At 40.1% G+C, this 16,590-nt stretch overlaps 1 protein-coding gene across 8 annotated transcripts in view; it reads right to left on the reverse strand.

The window, feature by feature from the left end:
* Positions 1-16,590, reverse strand: part of akap13 (A-kinase anchoring protein 13) — a 72,307-nt gene that overhangs the window by 39,552 nt on the left and 16,165 nt on the right. For all 8 annotated transcript variants that reach the window (XM_056739380.1, XM_056739381.1, XM_056739378.1 and 5 more), the window contains exons 3-7: positions 13,873-14,026; positions 11,717-12,019; positions 7,516-7,699; positions 3,829-4,015; positions 983-3,206 (exon numbers count right to left, since the gene is read on the reverse strand). In XM_056739380.1, the coding sequence (XP_056595358.1) occupies positions 983-3,206; positions 3,829-4,015; positions 7,516-7,699; positions 11,717-12,019; positions 13,873-14,026 (3,052 nt within the window). The remainder of the gene's footprint in view (positions 1-982; positions 3,207-3,828; positions 4,016-7,515; positions 7,700-11,716; positions 12,020-13,872; positions 14,027-16,590) is intronic.

Below are 16,590 nucleotides of genomic sequence, written 5' to 3' on the forward strand. Positions count from 1 at the left end.
AGAGGTGAGATCACTGGGTTGCCAGGATACAGTGCACCAAAAATAAAGATTCCCATTTGCAAACGCTGCCTATTAACACTTTTACCTAAGTGACGAAAGCAACTTTTCCTTCTAAGAGCTCAATACCAGTTTTGTGTTAAGTCTCAAAGCACACAGAGCTTTGTGTGACCTTAGCTAAAAATAAAATTTGACAAAAACTCAACATTCACCTAATGACTAATGACGTTGTTCTCAGAACATAATTCGCATAGCAAACATTTTTCGTACATATAGTATGCAAAAGAGTAAATAGGTGATAATATAATTTCAGATTCATTATGTGTCCAAAGTCATTTTTTGTCAGGTTTTTGATCAGGTGTGAAGATGTTTCAATAATATGAAGGTGAAAATAGTGATTTATTGTGTCTAATAGATCAACACTGTTACCTTATTTTCATAGGGAATACGGAATTGATGACTGATCACACTGTTGGTCATCTAATTTCTTTTAACTATAACTTCAGTTACACCATGTGTTTATAGCATTAATGCTAGCAAGTGGAGTGTTTGGCTAAAAAGCTTAAAATTGTCAGTTCTGTTACTGTCAACACTGTTAACAAGGTAGACATGCAAAATAATTGACAGATGCGTGTGTAGGAGAGAGACAGGTTAGTGTCTGACAGTGTTTGACTTTATGAAATGCAAAATGTATCTCCAATTATAGAATCACCCATGTCTATGAAAAAGATAAGTAAAAAAGGGTAAAAAGTGAATAATCTGATTAGCAGTACCAGAAAGCTCAAAACAGCATTCAGCAACCTTCAAGTTTATAAGTTAAAGTGCTTAATAAAAAATTTGAATTTAAATATTAGGATTTGGAATACTTCAAAGCACCCGATGAATTGAAATGATTTTACATAATCCCAAGTACTAAAAAATCATTACTAACATTAGAAAATGATCCAAGTCATACAAAGATGAAATGCAACCAAATATGCCTTACCTGCAATTGCATGTGGTTCCTCTGCATGCAGCTCCACGGTTTTATTCTCCTCCATCAAACACTTAATATTATCTTGATGTAATCCACTCACGCTCTCGGTCGTATCTGAAGGTCGCGATTCTGTAGACAAACTATTATCCGTATCCACTGAGGAAGTGTGTTCTAAATCCTGATGTAATTCACTAATAATATCCAAAGGGGAAGTCAGCTCAGCTGTTAAGGAAGAAGGATTCAGTAGGTCAGATGTGGAGCCATTCTCCAACCCCACAACTACATCCCTTACAGCATCCGAAGAAGAATCCGCACAATCTTCAGTGACAGCTGTCTCATTTGAAATGGTGGCCAAGTCGATGCATCCATCAGAAGTCACATCACAGGTTTCTACCATGTCGGTTTGGGAAGGTTGGTTGTGTGCGCTTTCCATTAAACCTTGAACTAGGTCATTCACACCAACAGTAAGATCTGATATTGTATTCACACCCTCCAAGGAAAGATCTGGAGGCTGAATGTGAGCCTTGCATTCGGTGTCACTGACGTGTTCTGTTTCCAAGCTATCAGGAAGATCGCTGATTGTTTCCCGTGAAGTAGAGACCATTTCCCTTTCCTTCAGAAGTTCCTCCTGATGTTTCTTCATTTCTTCTTGTTCAATATTCAACGCAGAAAGTTTAGGACCTGTAACTGACAGCTCATGAGTCTCATTTAAATTTGTGTCATCTCCAGAAGCCTCCTCTAGAATCTGTTCAACCTCTTTTGACAAAGAGTCCAGCTCAACATTTGTTTTTAATTCCTCTTTATCTCTTAATGTCGTTCCTATTATTACGTCAGAAGGTTCTGTGGACAATACTATGGACACACCCTGTTGAATATTAGTTGTGATAAAGGCATCAGAGTCAACGGGTAAATGGCTAGCTTCATCAGAGGGTTCAGATTGCTTATCCAACTCAGAGACGGCGATATCGTCCATAACTGATCTTAAAGTGGATGCAATGAGCTCTTCAAGATCTTGCGGTCTTTCTTTAGGAGTTACTTCTTTCATTTCTTCAGACAGGAATGCTTCCTTAGCGATGGCATCATATCCCCCTGCTTTTGATTTGATATCACATTCCAAGTTGTTCAATAACGTCTCCGGACATTCTGATGTGGTTTCTGAAGAGGATGCGTGAGACTGGTCCGAAGCCTCCTCAGATGGTCCTTCAAGAGATAATTTCTCAGGAACAGGCGCAAGTCCTCGCCCACCCTTGTGAGTAGGTCCTTGCACCATGTTTGGCCGTAGACTGATTGGCTCCGAAGAATCAACTTCTGAAATGCTAAATCCAGAGTTCCGCTTTATGCTAACGTCAGCCGCGACCAAACCAGAAACTGAGTCAGAGTTGCCTTTGGTGTGTTCGCTCAAATTTCCTGTCTCAGGGCAATCCAGTGGATCTGCCACATCACTTTTATTGTTTTGAACCAACGAGTTAAAGTCCGAATTTACCTGAATTGAGATTAAGGTAGGTTCACCGTTTTCTGAAAAACCCTCGGCGTCCAGTTTAGGCTCGAACTTGTCGTTACGCTGACAATTTTCCTCTGGATCATGGGAAGAAAGTGCAAAAGAGTCTGAGACTGTTTCCTGGCTGCTGCTGTTTGTCTCCCCTTCCTTTTCCTCTGGTAAGTCCCCTCTCCAACAAACATCTAAACTCCCCTCCTCTTTTTGTAAGGACTGACTCGTTTCCGTTGGTAGGGAACTGTGATCCTGAGACTGTGCGTGGCCCATTTCTAAGGACTCAAGGTTGCCAGATTGTGTGCTAGAATCGGTCTCTGAACTCCTCTGGTAAGCTTTGGGCTCTTGGTTCCCTTTATCAACGCCCTGCTTGGCACTGATTATGCCGAGCTCTGTATCAGCTTCCTCTCCCTGGTTTCCACAGGAAGGGGCACTGAAACCCACAGAATCAGCTTCTGCCCGCCACTCTGCACACTTATCTGACGCCTTCCCGGTATCCCCTAAAGCTGGTGTATCAAGTTTCACCGCCTTGTCCTGTGATTGGCCATGATCTCCGGTGCCATTCTGAAAAGGGCACAGTCCATCCACCAGATTGTTCGGAAACGCTTTGTAAGTTTCTTGTTCTGCACTAGGTTCTCGATGTTCAGAGTCTAGCGAAGTGAAGCAGTCAACAGTCTCTGTCCTACAACTTGACTCTCTGTCAAGAATCAGCAGCGCAGGCTTAGGTTGTACCGGAGAATCTTCCTGAATAAACAAAGATCAAAGACGGCTATTAAATAAAGCAGCGTGCCTCATATAGCCTTCATTAAAACTAACATTAAACATTCACGCAGAGCGAGCGAACAAGGGTGTGTGCACAGAGGGAGCGAGAGAGAGAAGAAACAGTCTGTGATCTGCTTTTAGTCACTTCCTCTAGTCACAGATAGCGACCTCCTGCAGAGTCTTAACTCAAAACCAAACATCCCCGCTGATCACACAAAACTTGAAGTGTAATTGGGGTTTATCCAATAATGAAAACACTGTCCTAATTTACTCATCCTCAAGTAGTTCCAAACCCAATAACAATTTTCTGGAATACTAATAGAGACAATTAGCGTAAAAGTTGTGATCTTTCATACAATAAAAACAGAAACCACAGACAGTTATGGTCATCACTTTTATTGTATGCCAATAACATATTGCTTCTCTCTTTGAGTTCAACAGAAGTAACTCCGTCAAGAAAAGCTTGGATTAAAATGTGTGCATAAATTCATAAAAAGGATTTTTGGGCATCCAAAAAATTATTTTGGGTGAACTTGGAGAATCAAAACATCAGCCATAGACAAACCAACTGCCACAGACACCCAAACACGCAGCAGTGACTCACCTTCCGATGTGACCGAATAAGATGTTGGAGCTCCTCCACATCATGCCGAAGGTTAGGCGGAGGACTACCTGGCACGTCCTCCAGTGTCAGGGTGTAGGTGTTTACTTTCGGGTGGTGAAGCAGCACTCTACCTCCCGGGTAACGCCACTTTGACGCTTTCGTCTCCAGCTCTGGCAAGTTCTCAACCCTGCCAAACACAAACATAGCAAACTTGAGAGAACGCCCAGTCTTGAGGCTTTGAATCAGCATGGCCACACCCAGCACACCTACAGAGGACGTGAAGAAACACCGAATCCTGATCCTTGTTGACCCATTGTACAAAGAGAATACAGAGCGTGAAAAAAACACTTGTTCGTTCAGTAAACAACTCTGCTGATCTTAAAACAGGTTTACATCCGTGACATTGCGATGAGTTCAGAGAACAGGAATTTCACTGTTCCTTCAGACAGATCAACTAAATAAATATACTCACTTTCAATGAGTGTAAAATGTGTTCTGGTTTCTCTACCTCACACGGGGAAGATAAATGAAGCATGATTTCATTTAAAGGCAAAAGTACTTAATTTGTACAGTGATCATAACTGATACTAATACCGTAGTATTTTGATACATGTACCTTGATTTTATTGTGGCATTCAAAGTGTCAAAAACACTCTAGTTAGCTTAGCGCTTCCTTTTATACAAGTCAAGTCAGCTCATGTCAAAAGTAAAAACTCACAAAGCTTTCGTAAAGGAAAATGAGTGTGTGTGTGTGTATATAGGTGGGTGGCTCAGAGATTGTCCCCTGTGGCTCGACACACGAGTGAGAGCGAGGACTGTTTTCACCTGCTCTGTATCTAAGGTATCCATAGCAACCCTGTGACATCACTAAGAGGAAACTAAAGAGTGCAGAGTAAAAAGGAGAAGCTTGCAGGACTCACGACCAGGGGTGAAATCCTCAGCATACGCAAGTTGGCAAATGTGATAAAAAGACAGACTGTTTAACAAGGGAAAGCTGATTAACTTATTCTTTATATTTGCAAGATTATATACCAAATGTAAGTTTTATACAATTACGGGTGTCAAAACCAGTAACCATGGTAGCCTACAATAGCACCCAATAACAAAGATGCAAGGACAATAAATTATAATGCAAACAAACACACACACATTCAGAGTATGCAATAACAAGAGCACAAAGTAACTCCACCATCAGGTTTCTTAAGGTTTTAAGGGAATGTGTAAGGGTGAGCTGCGGTTCAGTTAACTCGCTTTCAATGAGCCGCTAAACCAGAGCACTTAAAGGCCTTCTAGAACTGAACCTTTGAATTTTTTGTAACCCTGGTGTCTCCCTGATCCCTACTTCAACCATCACATGACACTGACTTACCCAAAGCAGGGCAGCCAGTGACCCACTGGACATCATTCTGGGTGACAGGCAACAGGAAACAGTTCTTAGACTGTCATTACTTATCTCTCTACTGAGCTTTTCAAACGCAGAGTTTGCTGTTTGTGTGAAAAAGCACAAATCAACAATCTGAGAAATTAGTGTTAAAATGTTTGCCTAAAACCTGAAAAATAAGTAATAGACAATTTCAAGTTTACGTAAATATTAGGCTGGACGATTTATCGCAATTCCCATCCAAAATGTTGATTAAATCGACGTGGGTATCGCGACTGAAATCGCAAAGGCTGCGATTATGTTTTATGCGCAGCTTGTTCGTGAAGCACGGCTCTTGGATCTGTAGGAAATTCTGATCTATCTGAAAGCACTACGCATTTGTTTCGCTTAAAACGTGCATTTATTAAAGCAACACCCGTCAAACATCATCATTATAAATATATTTTATTATCATTAAAATACCCGAGGAGGCTTGAAAAATAGTGTAAGAAAGATGCCAGATGCAGATAGAAAGACTGCATTTCCTGGTTATACATGTGGTACTCCTTCTATGGAGCATTAAAGTTTCTGCGCAAGAGCGCCCTCAACTGCATTTAAGAGTATTTCACTGACAAACTGCGTATAAAACATTGCAGCCAAGCGCATAATCGCGTGTGGTTTCTTTTCGATTTATCGTGAAGCCCTAGTAAATACACTTCTGTCAGCCCACTCTGATCTGATTGGTCAAATGGTCTGCTGTGATCTGACCCGGTACTGAAAGTAGAACGACCGGTGAATCGTTTGGGTGATTTGGAGTCGACTCCTTTTTTCCCACGCCAATAACTTCAACCAAACCAATAACTTAACCAAGCCAATTCGTTCATTCAGACTTCTTACATTCACACACAGCAACATTACACACTGAATAAAATGTCATTTTAAGGTAAGAGTAACCCTTTAATACTTCTTTCATAAAAAGAATCATTACACAATTGCAAAATTATAAAGTTCAATGAATTAACTGTATTACAAATGACAATAAAAATTATTTTGAGCAGTTTAATCATTTGGTTAAGAGCAGATTTGGTTTAAAACATGGAAATGGTGAGCTAAAGCCGGGTACACACATTTAACATTTTAGCCCAAACAAACTCACTTGAATTCGTAAATTTTTAGGAGGTGGCTAATCGTACAAACTTGTTTATATGTATTAGTAAGACTTGCTTTCGTTAGGTTTAGGAGTGGGGGTTCAATTTTTTTTTAATTAATTGTTTAGTTTTGTAACAAACTAATCAGCCACCTCATAAAAACGTTACGAATTCCTGTGAGATCAAGTTGATTTTCGCCATGTTTCAGCTGTTTACAATACTTTTTCATCATCTTAAAAAACTCCTGTGATCAAAGGTGAAAATCTGTAATTTTAGTAGCTAGTGTGACATGTTTGCCGACTGCCAATAAATGACTGTTATGAACAAGTTTACCCTCTGATAAGTGTCTGCCACTGTCGTTTTGCAAGCACCGTTCTACTGTAACGGCCCACGGCATAAAAATAATATTCTTGGTGTGTCCATTTTTTTATCAAGTCTACGGTCATACAGTGTGACATTATGGTAAAGCAGGGGAACATATGTAACCTGTCCCATGCAGGGATCCCAGGCACAGAGTATTCGAGATGGAAGAAGCTGATAAAGGTAAACAACTCGCATGCACACACAGGTAGAGCAATTTTACAGAGGAAATCTTAAGACAGGATTTTGCTTTGAAACTGGTTTTGCAGATCTCGAATGCTCGCTTTGAAAGTAAGATTGGAAAAGCTATTGTGGCTTTAACTGTTTACAAAGAGCTCACAGCCATATGGCTCGTCCTTGTGCTGTACTCTTATCTAGCCCTTCAAACCCACCCCCCCCGACACACACACACACACACACACTCACTCACTCACATTTCAACATCCAACAAAATATCTCCACATTCTCACGATAAAGCTGATATTGAAATAAACTAATTCTTTAGAGTACATTAATGTTCGTAAAGATGAATATGCAAATACATTATCATTCGTGTTCTAGTTAGACAGTAATAAATTCAACAAGCACTATTTATCTAAGAGATTTCAAAGGTCAGAACGCCCATCACAGTGTTATGTTTGGTACAGTCTGTTTTTTACAACCGTCCACCTGATGGCATTAATCTTGTAAGAAGCTAAAATTGAAAAAATTTAAACAGTGACCACATGCATTGTGAAGACAACAAATGTTTATGATGTTACCCTTAAGAATGTCATTATAAACGTGCATTTGTTTGCGTTATGGATATTTGGCACTTACTCTGTGAGGAGTTTTTGGAGTTGTTTGTGGCCTCTCTTCTGGGCGACCCTGGCCGGCGTACGACCCTGTTTGTTGGCGAGTCGGAGAGCCTCTCTTCCCCCTGGTTGCTGGAGAAGAAAGATCGCTACCTTGCGCAGCCCGCGTTTCGCAGCAAAGTGCAAAAGTGTTTCTTGTGGTCCAGATTCTATAGAAGAAAACGGAGTTTAGTTAAGCCTCTGAAGTCAAATCCATAATTTTGTAATGCTCAAAAAAACCTTCTTCCCTAATACAGAAGTGTTTGAAAAAACAACAATCTCCATGAGCAATGAAGATTAAACGCTGCTTCGGAAAAGTGCCACACTCACTGATCCATAGGGACTTCAGAGATCAATTCCCACCCCTTGTAACTAATAGACCAATAACAGGGAGCCTTTCCAACTATACCCGCCCCCAAATTCTCCTGACCACTGCAAAAAGAATCTCAAGACCAACTTGTGTAAATATCGACTCCGTAGATAATTTACAATGAGGACAGAAAAGCTACCGAGTGAAAGACGCAAACATATTCAAACGCATTTATCACAAATACAGCGATTACGGCGTGCCGTTTTAGAAAGTTCTGGAAGCTTGAATGAGGAGCCCTGTGAAAGCAACAGAGACAGAGTCGGGATTGTTCTTGCTGGTTAATGAGAGGCTGAGAATGAGACTGCCCTCGTTTTAGCGGCCCACTGAGGACCTTACAACCAATTTGAAGCCCTGAGCGAGAAGGAAAAAAGGAGAACTGTGGTGGGGTGTAACCTGGCACAGCAGATCGGGAACACTAACCGGCCAGACGCTTCGAGACACAACAGGCAGGATTTCAAACACGGACAAGACACTGCATTGAAAAGGGTGGTGTGACAAGTGTGACAAGTAACCAAATTTGACCTTTGATACATTCATTTACGTCTATAAACCAAAGATGTATTCCACATTAGGACTGTCACAATATCAGATATTAATCAAAAATTTTCATTTATAGATTAGTTATGTAAAGGTAGTTTATAGAGTTGCTATATCTTTTCCACCTTTTTGCAATGCATGCCACGTGTCTGAATACCAGCATATTCCCAACTGGAATCTTCCGTGGTGTCTTGCAGATTCACACAGTGGAAAGCGTCTAAATAAGTTAACTTTTTTATTTAATGCCCTGTGTTTAATTTCACTTAGCCAAGACTGTTGCCAGCAAATGCCAACTGATGCACTAGGCGAGATGCCCGCGGGCTGCTCCGGTTTCAGGGTTGGTCCGGGAGCTCAGCGCCAGCTGCAACAAATGCCGGACTCATTACACACCGAGGCCTTCCCGAAAGAAAAAAAGGTCAGCTAGGAATTCAGTTTTACTCAAACACAAGATCTCTTTTAAAGAGCCATCACTTTCAAACCCTGAAAATATATAGAAAAACTTTTTGGAATGTAAAACTAAAAGGTCTACAATAATTTGATCTTAATCGGGCGGAAAAACAAAACGCTACCAACATGTGCTCAGGTACCAGATAAAACTCGCTATTGTGATCTCGGAGTTATTTTGGTGTGCTGAACTTGGCATGAAAAGAGAACAAAGCTTTAAGATGCTTTACTGAACGAGTTATTTAAAACCAAGGCTGTTTAAAAGAGATAAGTCTGTGCTTATTATGATGTCAATGCCTGTTGAGCCTTTGTTAGATGTTATCTCTCGCCGCTCATGGTCCGGTTCATGCCACGCCTGCACAGCTAACTGTCCTCCTACATGGACCCGGATAGCACATTTAGCTTAATAGACAATCAAAAGTCACATGACAGTCGGAAATAGGACACGTGGCCCGTTCTTTTGTCGCATCAGCTGCTCTGATGAATGATTCCTTGCTGTGCTGTGGTTTTCATCAAAGTGGCAGATCGGCCGGATCAACGCACACTCTCAAGCACACTTAACATACACACGCTTGTATATCTGTCCAGCGGCAGGCAGCTGGGAGGATGTGAACATGCAAAGACTTCCGCCACGGACTTAGGGACCAGAGGCACTATATGATTGTTTACAGCCACGATCAGCTGATGTATTTTCAATTATTTGCTTAGGTTAATTATGATTATTTCACTTCACAGAACATCAGTTTCACTTCCTGTTTGCTTACCAGGCAACGAAATGGCCACAATGAACATATTGTATGCACATCCTCTAAGTTTTTCTCCATCCAATAAGCTTTCTATGTATATACTGTACACACTGAATTTGAAGAGCTCTTTTCCTAAACGCATTAAGTGCGAAATTTAAAAAAATTGAGTTTGTCATCCCATTTTGCTGTGTACTAAACCTATTCACTGCTCCATCAATGTTTCATGCCAAATCGATATATTTCCTTGTTTAAAATGTACTACAAGATGCAGTTTCTTTCCAAAGTGCTATAAATCCCGAACCTGTTTTTAGCCTAAATGCGATATGTCCTCTCGACCAATCAGAATTCGCTTGTTAATGGTATTTGTACGTGTTATTTCTAAATTATTTGTTGTGGTGTTATTATTATGTGGTGGAAAATATTGAATATTTAGTTTTTTACTATTTATTTTATTTGGCTGTTATTTATTTCATGCATTTGCATTTATTTGATTTATATTAATTTATAGTATGAGTCCCTGATGTCATACGTTTCATGTTCTCTTATTATTATTATTTTTTAAGAAATAAACCAACATTTTTTTGAAAAAAGGATGGATATGTAGCGTTTTGAAAAAAAAAATTATAATCGACAATATTGTTGTTTCATTTAACAATCATTGTTTAACACGTTCAGACTGAGCCAACAGACCATTTTAACAGGATATAAACAAAATGTATGGGTCTTGGTAAAAAAAAATGTCATTTTCATGAAAACTATTAAAATGGATTTATAGCGTTTTGGCAAAGAGCTCTTCATTTGTAGTTGACAAATAAACTACACATTTGTCCTATAGTGTGATATTTGATTTTTTTTTTAATAACTCTTAACAAGAACCTTGCTGCTAAATCCCAATGAAACACAACTCACAAGTCAGGGACAATCAGTGTTCATGGCATTTATCACAGGCATCTGCTATCAACTTTGAAACGACTCCAATGGCCAATTTAAAAGTCAGAGTAAAAATGCTCTGTGCCAAAAAGAGCACTTTATTAGGGTGGGAATGTTTGCTTTGAGATTATCTGAAATAGCCTTCCCGACCTGACAACAAGGGGGAAGAAAAAACAAGGTTAGATTGGACTAACAGTCTGAACCAACCCACAAAACCATGCTGAAGGCCTTGTGCTGAAAACACAAACCCGACGGCGTGGGATATAACTTTACTGTACTGTACAGAAACAAAGTGACCCAAAGACCTAATGCTGCGTTCCCACCAGACGCGATAGACATCCTGCGATATCCTGCAAATTGAGCGTTTAGATGTTTGACCCCAATGGAAAAATGAGAAATTTCCCGAAAAATCTCGTTGCGTTAACCAATCAGGAGCTTGCTCTAGTAGTGACGTGATTATGATGGAGCGAGCGGAGAAGAAATCTGAAATAACAAAGGAGGACAAAATTATTGGTCGCTGGATAGCTGGAGCTGTACGATACATCTTCTTACTTTATCGTTTCCATTTCACTTTAATCCATTTCGTTACACTGTACTTGTTATATGTGTAAGACAATAAATTGAATCCAATCCAAAATTTTATCGAAACGGGAATAAAAAGGATCTCGCTTGGAAGAAAGTGAGTGAGGTGGTCGGACAATCTGGTAAGTCTCAACAAAATCCATGTCAGCCATTTCGCAACGAGACTGAATCTGCCTGGCAGAAGCCCCTCCCATGACGCAAATTTGCGTCTGTTGTGAAGCGAATTTCACGCGCAAATGAACAGCGTAAACTCAAAATGTTCAAGCATCCAACTATGCGCGAATAGCACGATTTACCGCGTCTGGTATGAATGCTCTATTAGGGTACAACTCACCTTTCTAAACCATGCAAACAATTAAAAAAGCAAAAGGCAAAAACTTTACACAAAGACATTGCAAGTCTTTCTGTGTGGCACCTGAATTACGTTTCCAAACTACCTATGTACTGTAGAACACAACACACAGTACTTTGTAACAGAGTAACATCGAAAACATACATTTATCAATTAAAGTGAACTTCAATAACATAGCATTCATATTGAAAAACATCAAGCCTAAAACAAAAAGAAGCCTACTCACCCATTCCCAAATTAGTTTCCATGGGAAAGTCTGTGCCAAGGACGCTCCAGCCTGGCGGTAGGGGAAGATGCTTAAGAGCAAGGGCTAGAGTATCATCCATCCTCTCGCACTCCTTCAGGGGTGTCTGACACTCATCCAGAAGTAACGCCCCCTCGCTCTTCCCAGCCGTGTTTACCAGAAACCGGGCCATATCCAGGGCGAGGTCCTGCACGAACTGGAAGCGTTCCTCTGCCACGGGATCGACTGAGCCCCCCGGTCGCGCCTGGCACAGCGTAACCCGCACGGTTTCGCTGCAATCATGAGCTGTAGGATAGGGGTATGTAGCATTTAGTGTGCGTGCTTTTAGTACCATATATCGACATTTTTGTGAAACACTTAAAAGATCTTAAGAACTTTTGCCTCTCTATCACCACTCCCAGTTTGAAACATAAAATTGCGAGTTACTTATTTGTTACATACTTATTTTTCGTCAAGTGAAACAGTACCATATGATTCCATTCCATTCCATTTTCTACCGCTTATTCGAACTACCTCGGGTCACGAGTACCATATGATTTTACTTAAAAATATAAATCATTATGAAACAGCTTACCGTTAAAGTGGAAAAACTGAGGAAAGGATTTTTAATACTTTTCATTAACTTATTTTGTTTGTTGTAAACAATAAAATGTTACGAATTGCAGCTTTAAGCTCTTCCTTAAATGTAGCCTCTATAGGTGTAGTCAACTCATTTTTCTTTTTCACCACCCACCAAAATCCTATTTTGGTAGCTTTCACTATATAAAAAACAAGCAAGCCTTATTAACAATAAATCAATTGCAACATAAACTGTCTTTTTAATGGTCTGTTTTCTGATATCAAACAGAGAGGGTCTTTGAAACCGCTTCACATTTAAAACAATAGATCTTGTTTTGTAAAAGACTTTGGCAGCCGCACATTCACGGTCTAAAAAGAAACCATCTGTCAAGTATACGAATATAACTACCCAGAAATGTTCTTGAATTAACAACATTTATTTCAATGACAAAGAGGGAGGTCTGTCTTGTTTCACTACAGTCATGAGACGTCAATGCTTCAACACATTGCAAGGGCAAGTGTATGCGTGTGCGATTTCTGCAAAAACAAGATGTGGATTCACATCCATGGCATGCCCCCTTAGTTTGACCAAAACATCTCAGCAAGACATCAATTTGGGTTCAAAGGGATTGCACCATTTTTGCAGATAAGTACGTCTTAACAACCGAATGTTTTGAAATAAACCAAAGCAGAGTGGACCTCCAGCAGAGAAAGAGGGGGCTAAATGTGTGCCCTGGCAGGCCAACAGCGGTGCACCTGAGGCAGATGATAGCAGACCATTCTTCATATGCTCTTAATGCAATGCCGAAAAGCCTTTAAGTGCTCAGCTGAAGTAGTGATTACAAAACCGGTGCCAAACGTCTGTGAAGGATTCCATAACGTAACATCCACAGCGGCCTTGTGTGGGACCTTATGAGGGCCCCGAGTAAAATGTATTTTTTATATCCAGAATAAATAGCAGATGAGAGGGCTTTTGTGTTTTAGTGTTTCATAGCGAAGACCAGAAAGTATACAAAAAGTTGTTATTTCATCAAGTCCCACATTTTATTATTTATGTCTTTAGCACAAAAGTATGTGGGATCACCAAGTTTAACACCCAAGCATAAGCTGTGGTAACGGATGTTTGCTTTAGCAAATATTTTATATCCATGCCAAATTTTCCCTCACCTATTAAAACATTAAGCAAGAATGTGTTCAATATGAGCTAAGACGCATGCAGTTTTGTAACAGAAGTGCGAGTATATATAAACCATTAAAAGCGGCACTGAGACTTTTAGAAGAGCTCAAACCCCAGAGTCCAGCCAAACAGAGGCTGACCTGTGGTAACTAGAACAATTTCGTGGATGAATAATTGGGCAAGAACCACGTGCCAAGCAATATGTGGGCTAGGCCTGGCATGACTGGAATGTAAATGAGTCGATCTTTGCAGGTAATAAGCATCTGTTACCGGGAAGCAGCTAACAATTAACAGGGAGCGATGAAATATACAGGATTCGTAAAACCAGCGAGTTTATGCTCGAAAAGATTCTGCAGAGTGTGTGTTTGTGTGTGTGTGTGCACATTTGCGTTTGACCGCTGACCTGGACACACGGCCTGTAGCGTGACATGGCTGATTTTCAAAGTGCTGGAAACGTGCCGTTGGGTGGTGCCAGCAAACAAAAGATAAAACTCTACATCCTCTTCGTTCTCGACACACTCTTCCTCACAGAGCTGTACCGTCAGAAGACACTCGCCCTAAACAAGTGAAAGAGAGAACAGATTAGGTACAACGTTAAAACGTTTGTCAAAAATTGAATTATACAGGGGCACGGTTTTCTTTCATGTTTTGATGTATTAATACGTAAAACTTCCTTTTTTAAAGGTGCTGTGTATAATATTGAGGAGAATCTATTGACAGAAATGCAACATAATATACATAACCATGTCTTCAGATGTGAATATAGACCTTACATATTGAAACTTTATGTTTGTATTACCTTAGAATGAGCTATTTCTATCTACATACACCGCGGGTCCCCTTATGGAACGCCATGTTGTTTCTACAGTAGCCATAAATGGACAAAATGCTCTACAGAGCGCATTTCGAAAATATTTATCTCCTTTGGCAAAGAAAACTTCCTGTGTCCTGCCACCGTAGTTCTTAGAATTGGAGGGGTGAGCGGTGGAGTGAGCCGTTGGTTGCAATTCACAACCTTACCGCTAGATGTTGTTAAAATCTCCACATTGCTCTTTTAATGAGTAAAACCACATTAGATCTCTGCCCCATAAATATTCCATAAACGTCTTGAAGGTACAGAAATCTTTCAACATTGAACTCTAACTATCTTATAACTATTAGATTAAAAAAGTATCCTTTTGTTTTGTAAGGGAAAAATCCATATCAAAGTAGTAGGAAAGCAAAGGACAGAAATGTAGCATTTTCCCACTTGAAAGACTAAAAGCAGTCCTAAAATATCATTTAATCCTCATGGGCGCAGAAAATTACACAACACGGGTCATCAACTCCTATACATCATCATTAAAGATCATTGTGCGCTGTGAACACAAACGTAAGGTATCAGCACCTGTCCATTAAAATGACGCTTGTGTTCCACTACAAAGCAAGTGGGACAGTTCAGTAGCTTATATATATATAACAAAATGCTGGAATAAACAGTCATTGGTCTTTCCCCACCCTTATAATTATAACTGTATGACTGTAAAAGCTCACAAAGTGTTTGTGTATGTGTGTGTTATATAATATAGATATGAAATAAATGGAGATACTATGAATATACAAAACACAAAAATACAAAGATAAGCGGATACAGTTCACACCAAGATGAAAATAAACCTGTATGACTTTCTTTCTACTGCATACCACAAAGTTAAGTGCTTTAAATAATGTTGTTAAACATAACATGTTGGCCCCATTCATCTCTATTGTATGGGAATAAAACCAATGTAAATCAATTGGCATCAACGGATTTCTTCAATATATCTTCTGTGTTCTGCGAAAGAAAGAAGCATACAGGTCTGAAATTACTTGAGGGTGAATAAATAATTTCCATTTTGGGGTGAACTATCCCTTGAACACTATCAGGCTGTCTGCACAAGCTGTTCAGATATAGCTGTTGTAATAGTTCGTAATACACTGTCACCCGACATTTAATACCAGCAGCAATTGCCAGGCATGACAACAAGAAAGTCTCCCTTCCGTCTTATATTACCTCACTTATTTATAGGATGTGTGTGAACGAGAGAGCAAGAGACAGATGGAGAGAGACTGAGAGAGAGACAGGAAATACAAAGAAAAAATGGCAAAGTAGCTTTCAGAAACCCTAAAATCTCATAAACAGAGTGTGACTGAGCCATCTATGTTGAACAACTGTTTACACTATCTGAAACCAAAAGTTATAAACTAGGCCTTCCCACACTGTATTTACCTAGCTACTATGCTAGCCCGCAAAGTTCGCCTGACATGCAGGGCCTTCGGAGCGTGACATCACAGCGGAGGCTGTTTTCATTGGCCGGGCCTCTGGAGCCGCACGCCACGCTTGCCAAATGCCAGTCAGCTGCTTTTTTTGGCTGATGGCGGTCATAGCCGCAGCGGTCACAGGCGCAGCGGTCAGAGCCGAATGCTCATCATGAAAGTAACGACTGGTGGCTCTAGACAACTTTAGACCGAATATTAGTTTCTTCTTATATTTCTAGGGCTAATACTAATTTTAACTACGGTCTAGTCTGTAATTATTTAGATCATCTATTGACTGAAATAAAGATCTTACATAATGAAGAATTCTATTTTATCAACTTGGAATGAGATAACTTAAACGGACAAACTGCTCTACAGAGTGCGTTTCGTAAATACCAAAATCTCCTTCGGCAAAGAAGCAAAAACGTGACATCTTAGTATCTGTATCAAACACCATAGGGCTTCGAAAGGGAGGGAGGAGGGTTGGAGTGAGACAGTCATTGGGATTCACACCCTGACCACTAGATGCCTGTATATTTCATACTGTGTACCTTTAATTTGCTTTAAAATTAGGAACATGCTTAACCAGTTGACCCACAACACATGTCTGACTTCACCATGACAAACAGAAAAGCATGTATAGATGTGAACACATCTTTTAGAAATCTTTATTCAGCTTCGCCACAACCAGGCCTGTTTTCGAATCGGTTGATTCCCAGGGTGCGGGTGGTGCTTTTTATAGGCAGGTCGTATGACTGACAAATTGCATGAGAAGCATTTACGATGACCCCTTTGATCTGAGCGACGTGCGTAGGAAGCATAGGAATCTGACCGCTATGTCCCA

The sequence above is a fragment of the Triplophysa dalaica genome, chromosome 24 (assembly GCF_015846415.1).
Source record: "Triplophysa dalaica isolate WHDGS20190420 chromosome 24, ASM1584641v1, whole genome shotgun sequence".
In the NCBI taxonomy this organism is placed as follows: Eukaryota; Metazoa; Chordata; class Actinopteri; order Cypriniformes; family Nemacheilidae; genus Triplophysa; species Triplophysa dalaica.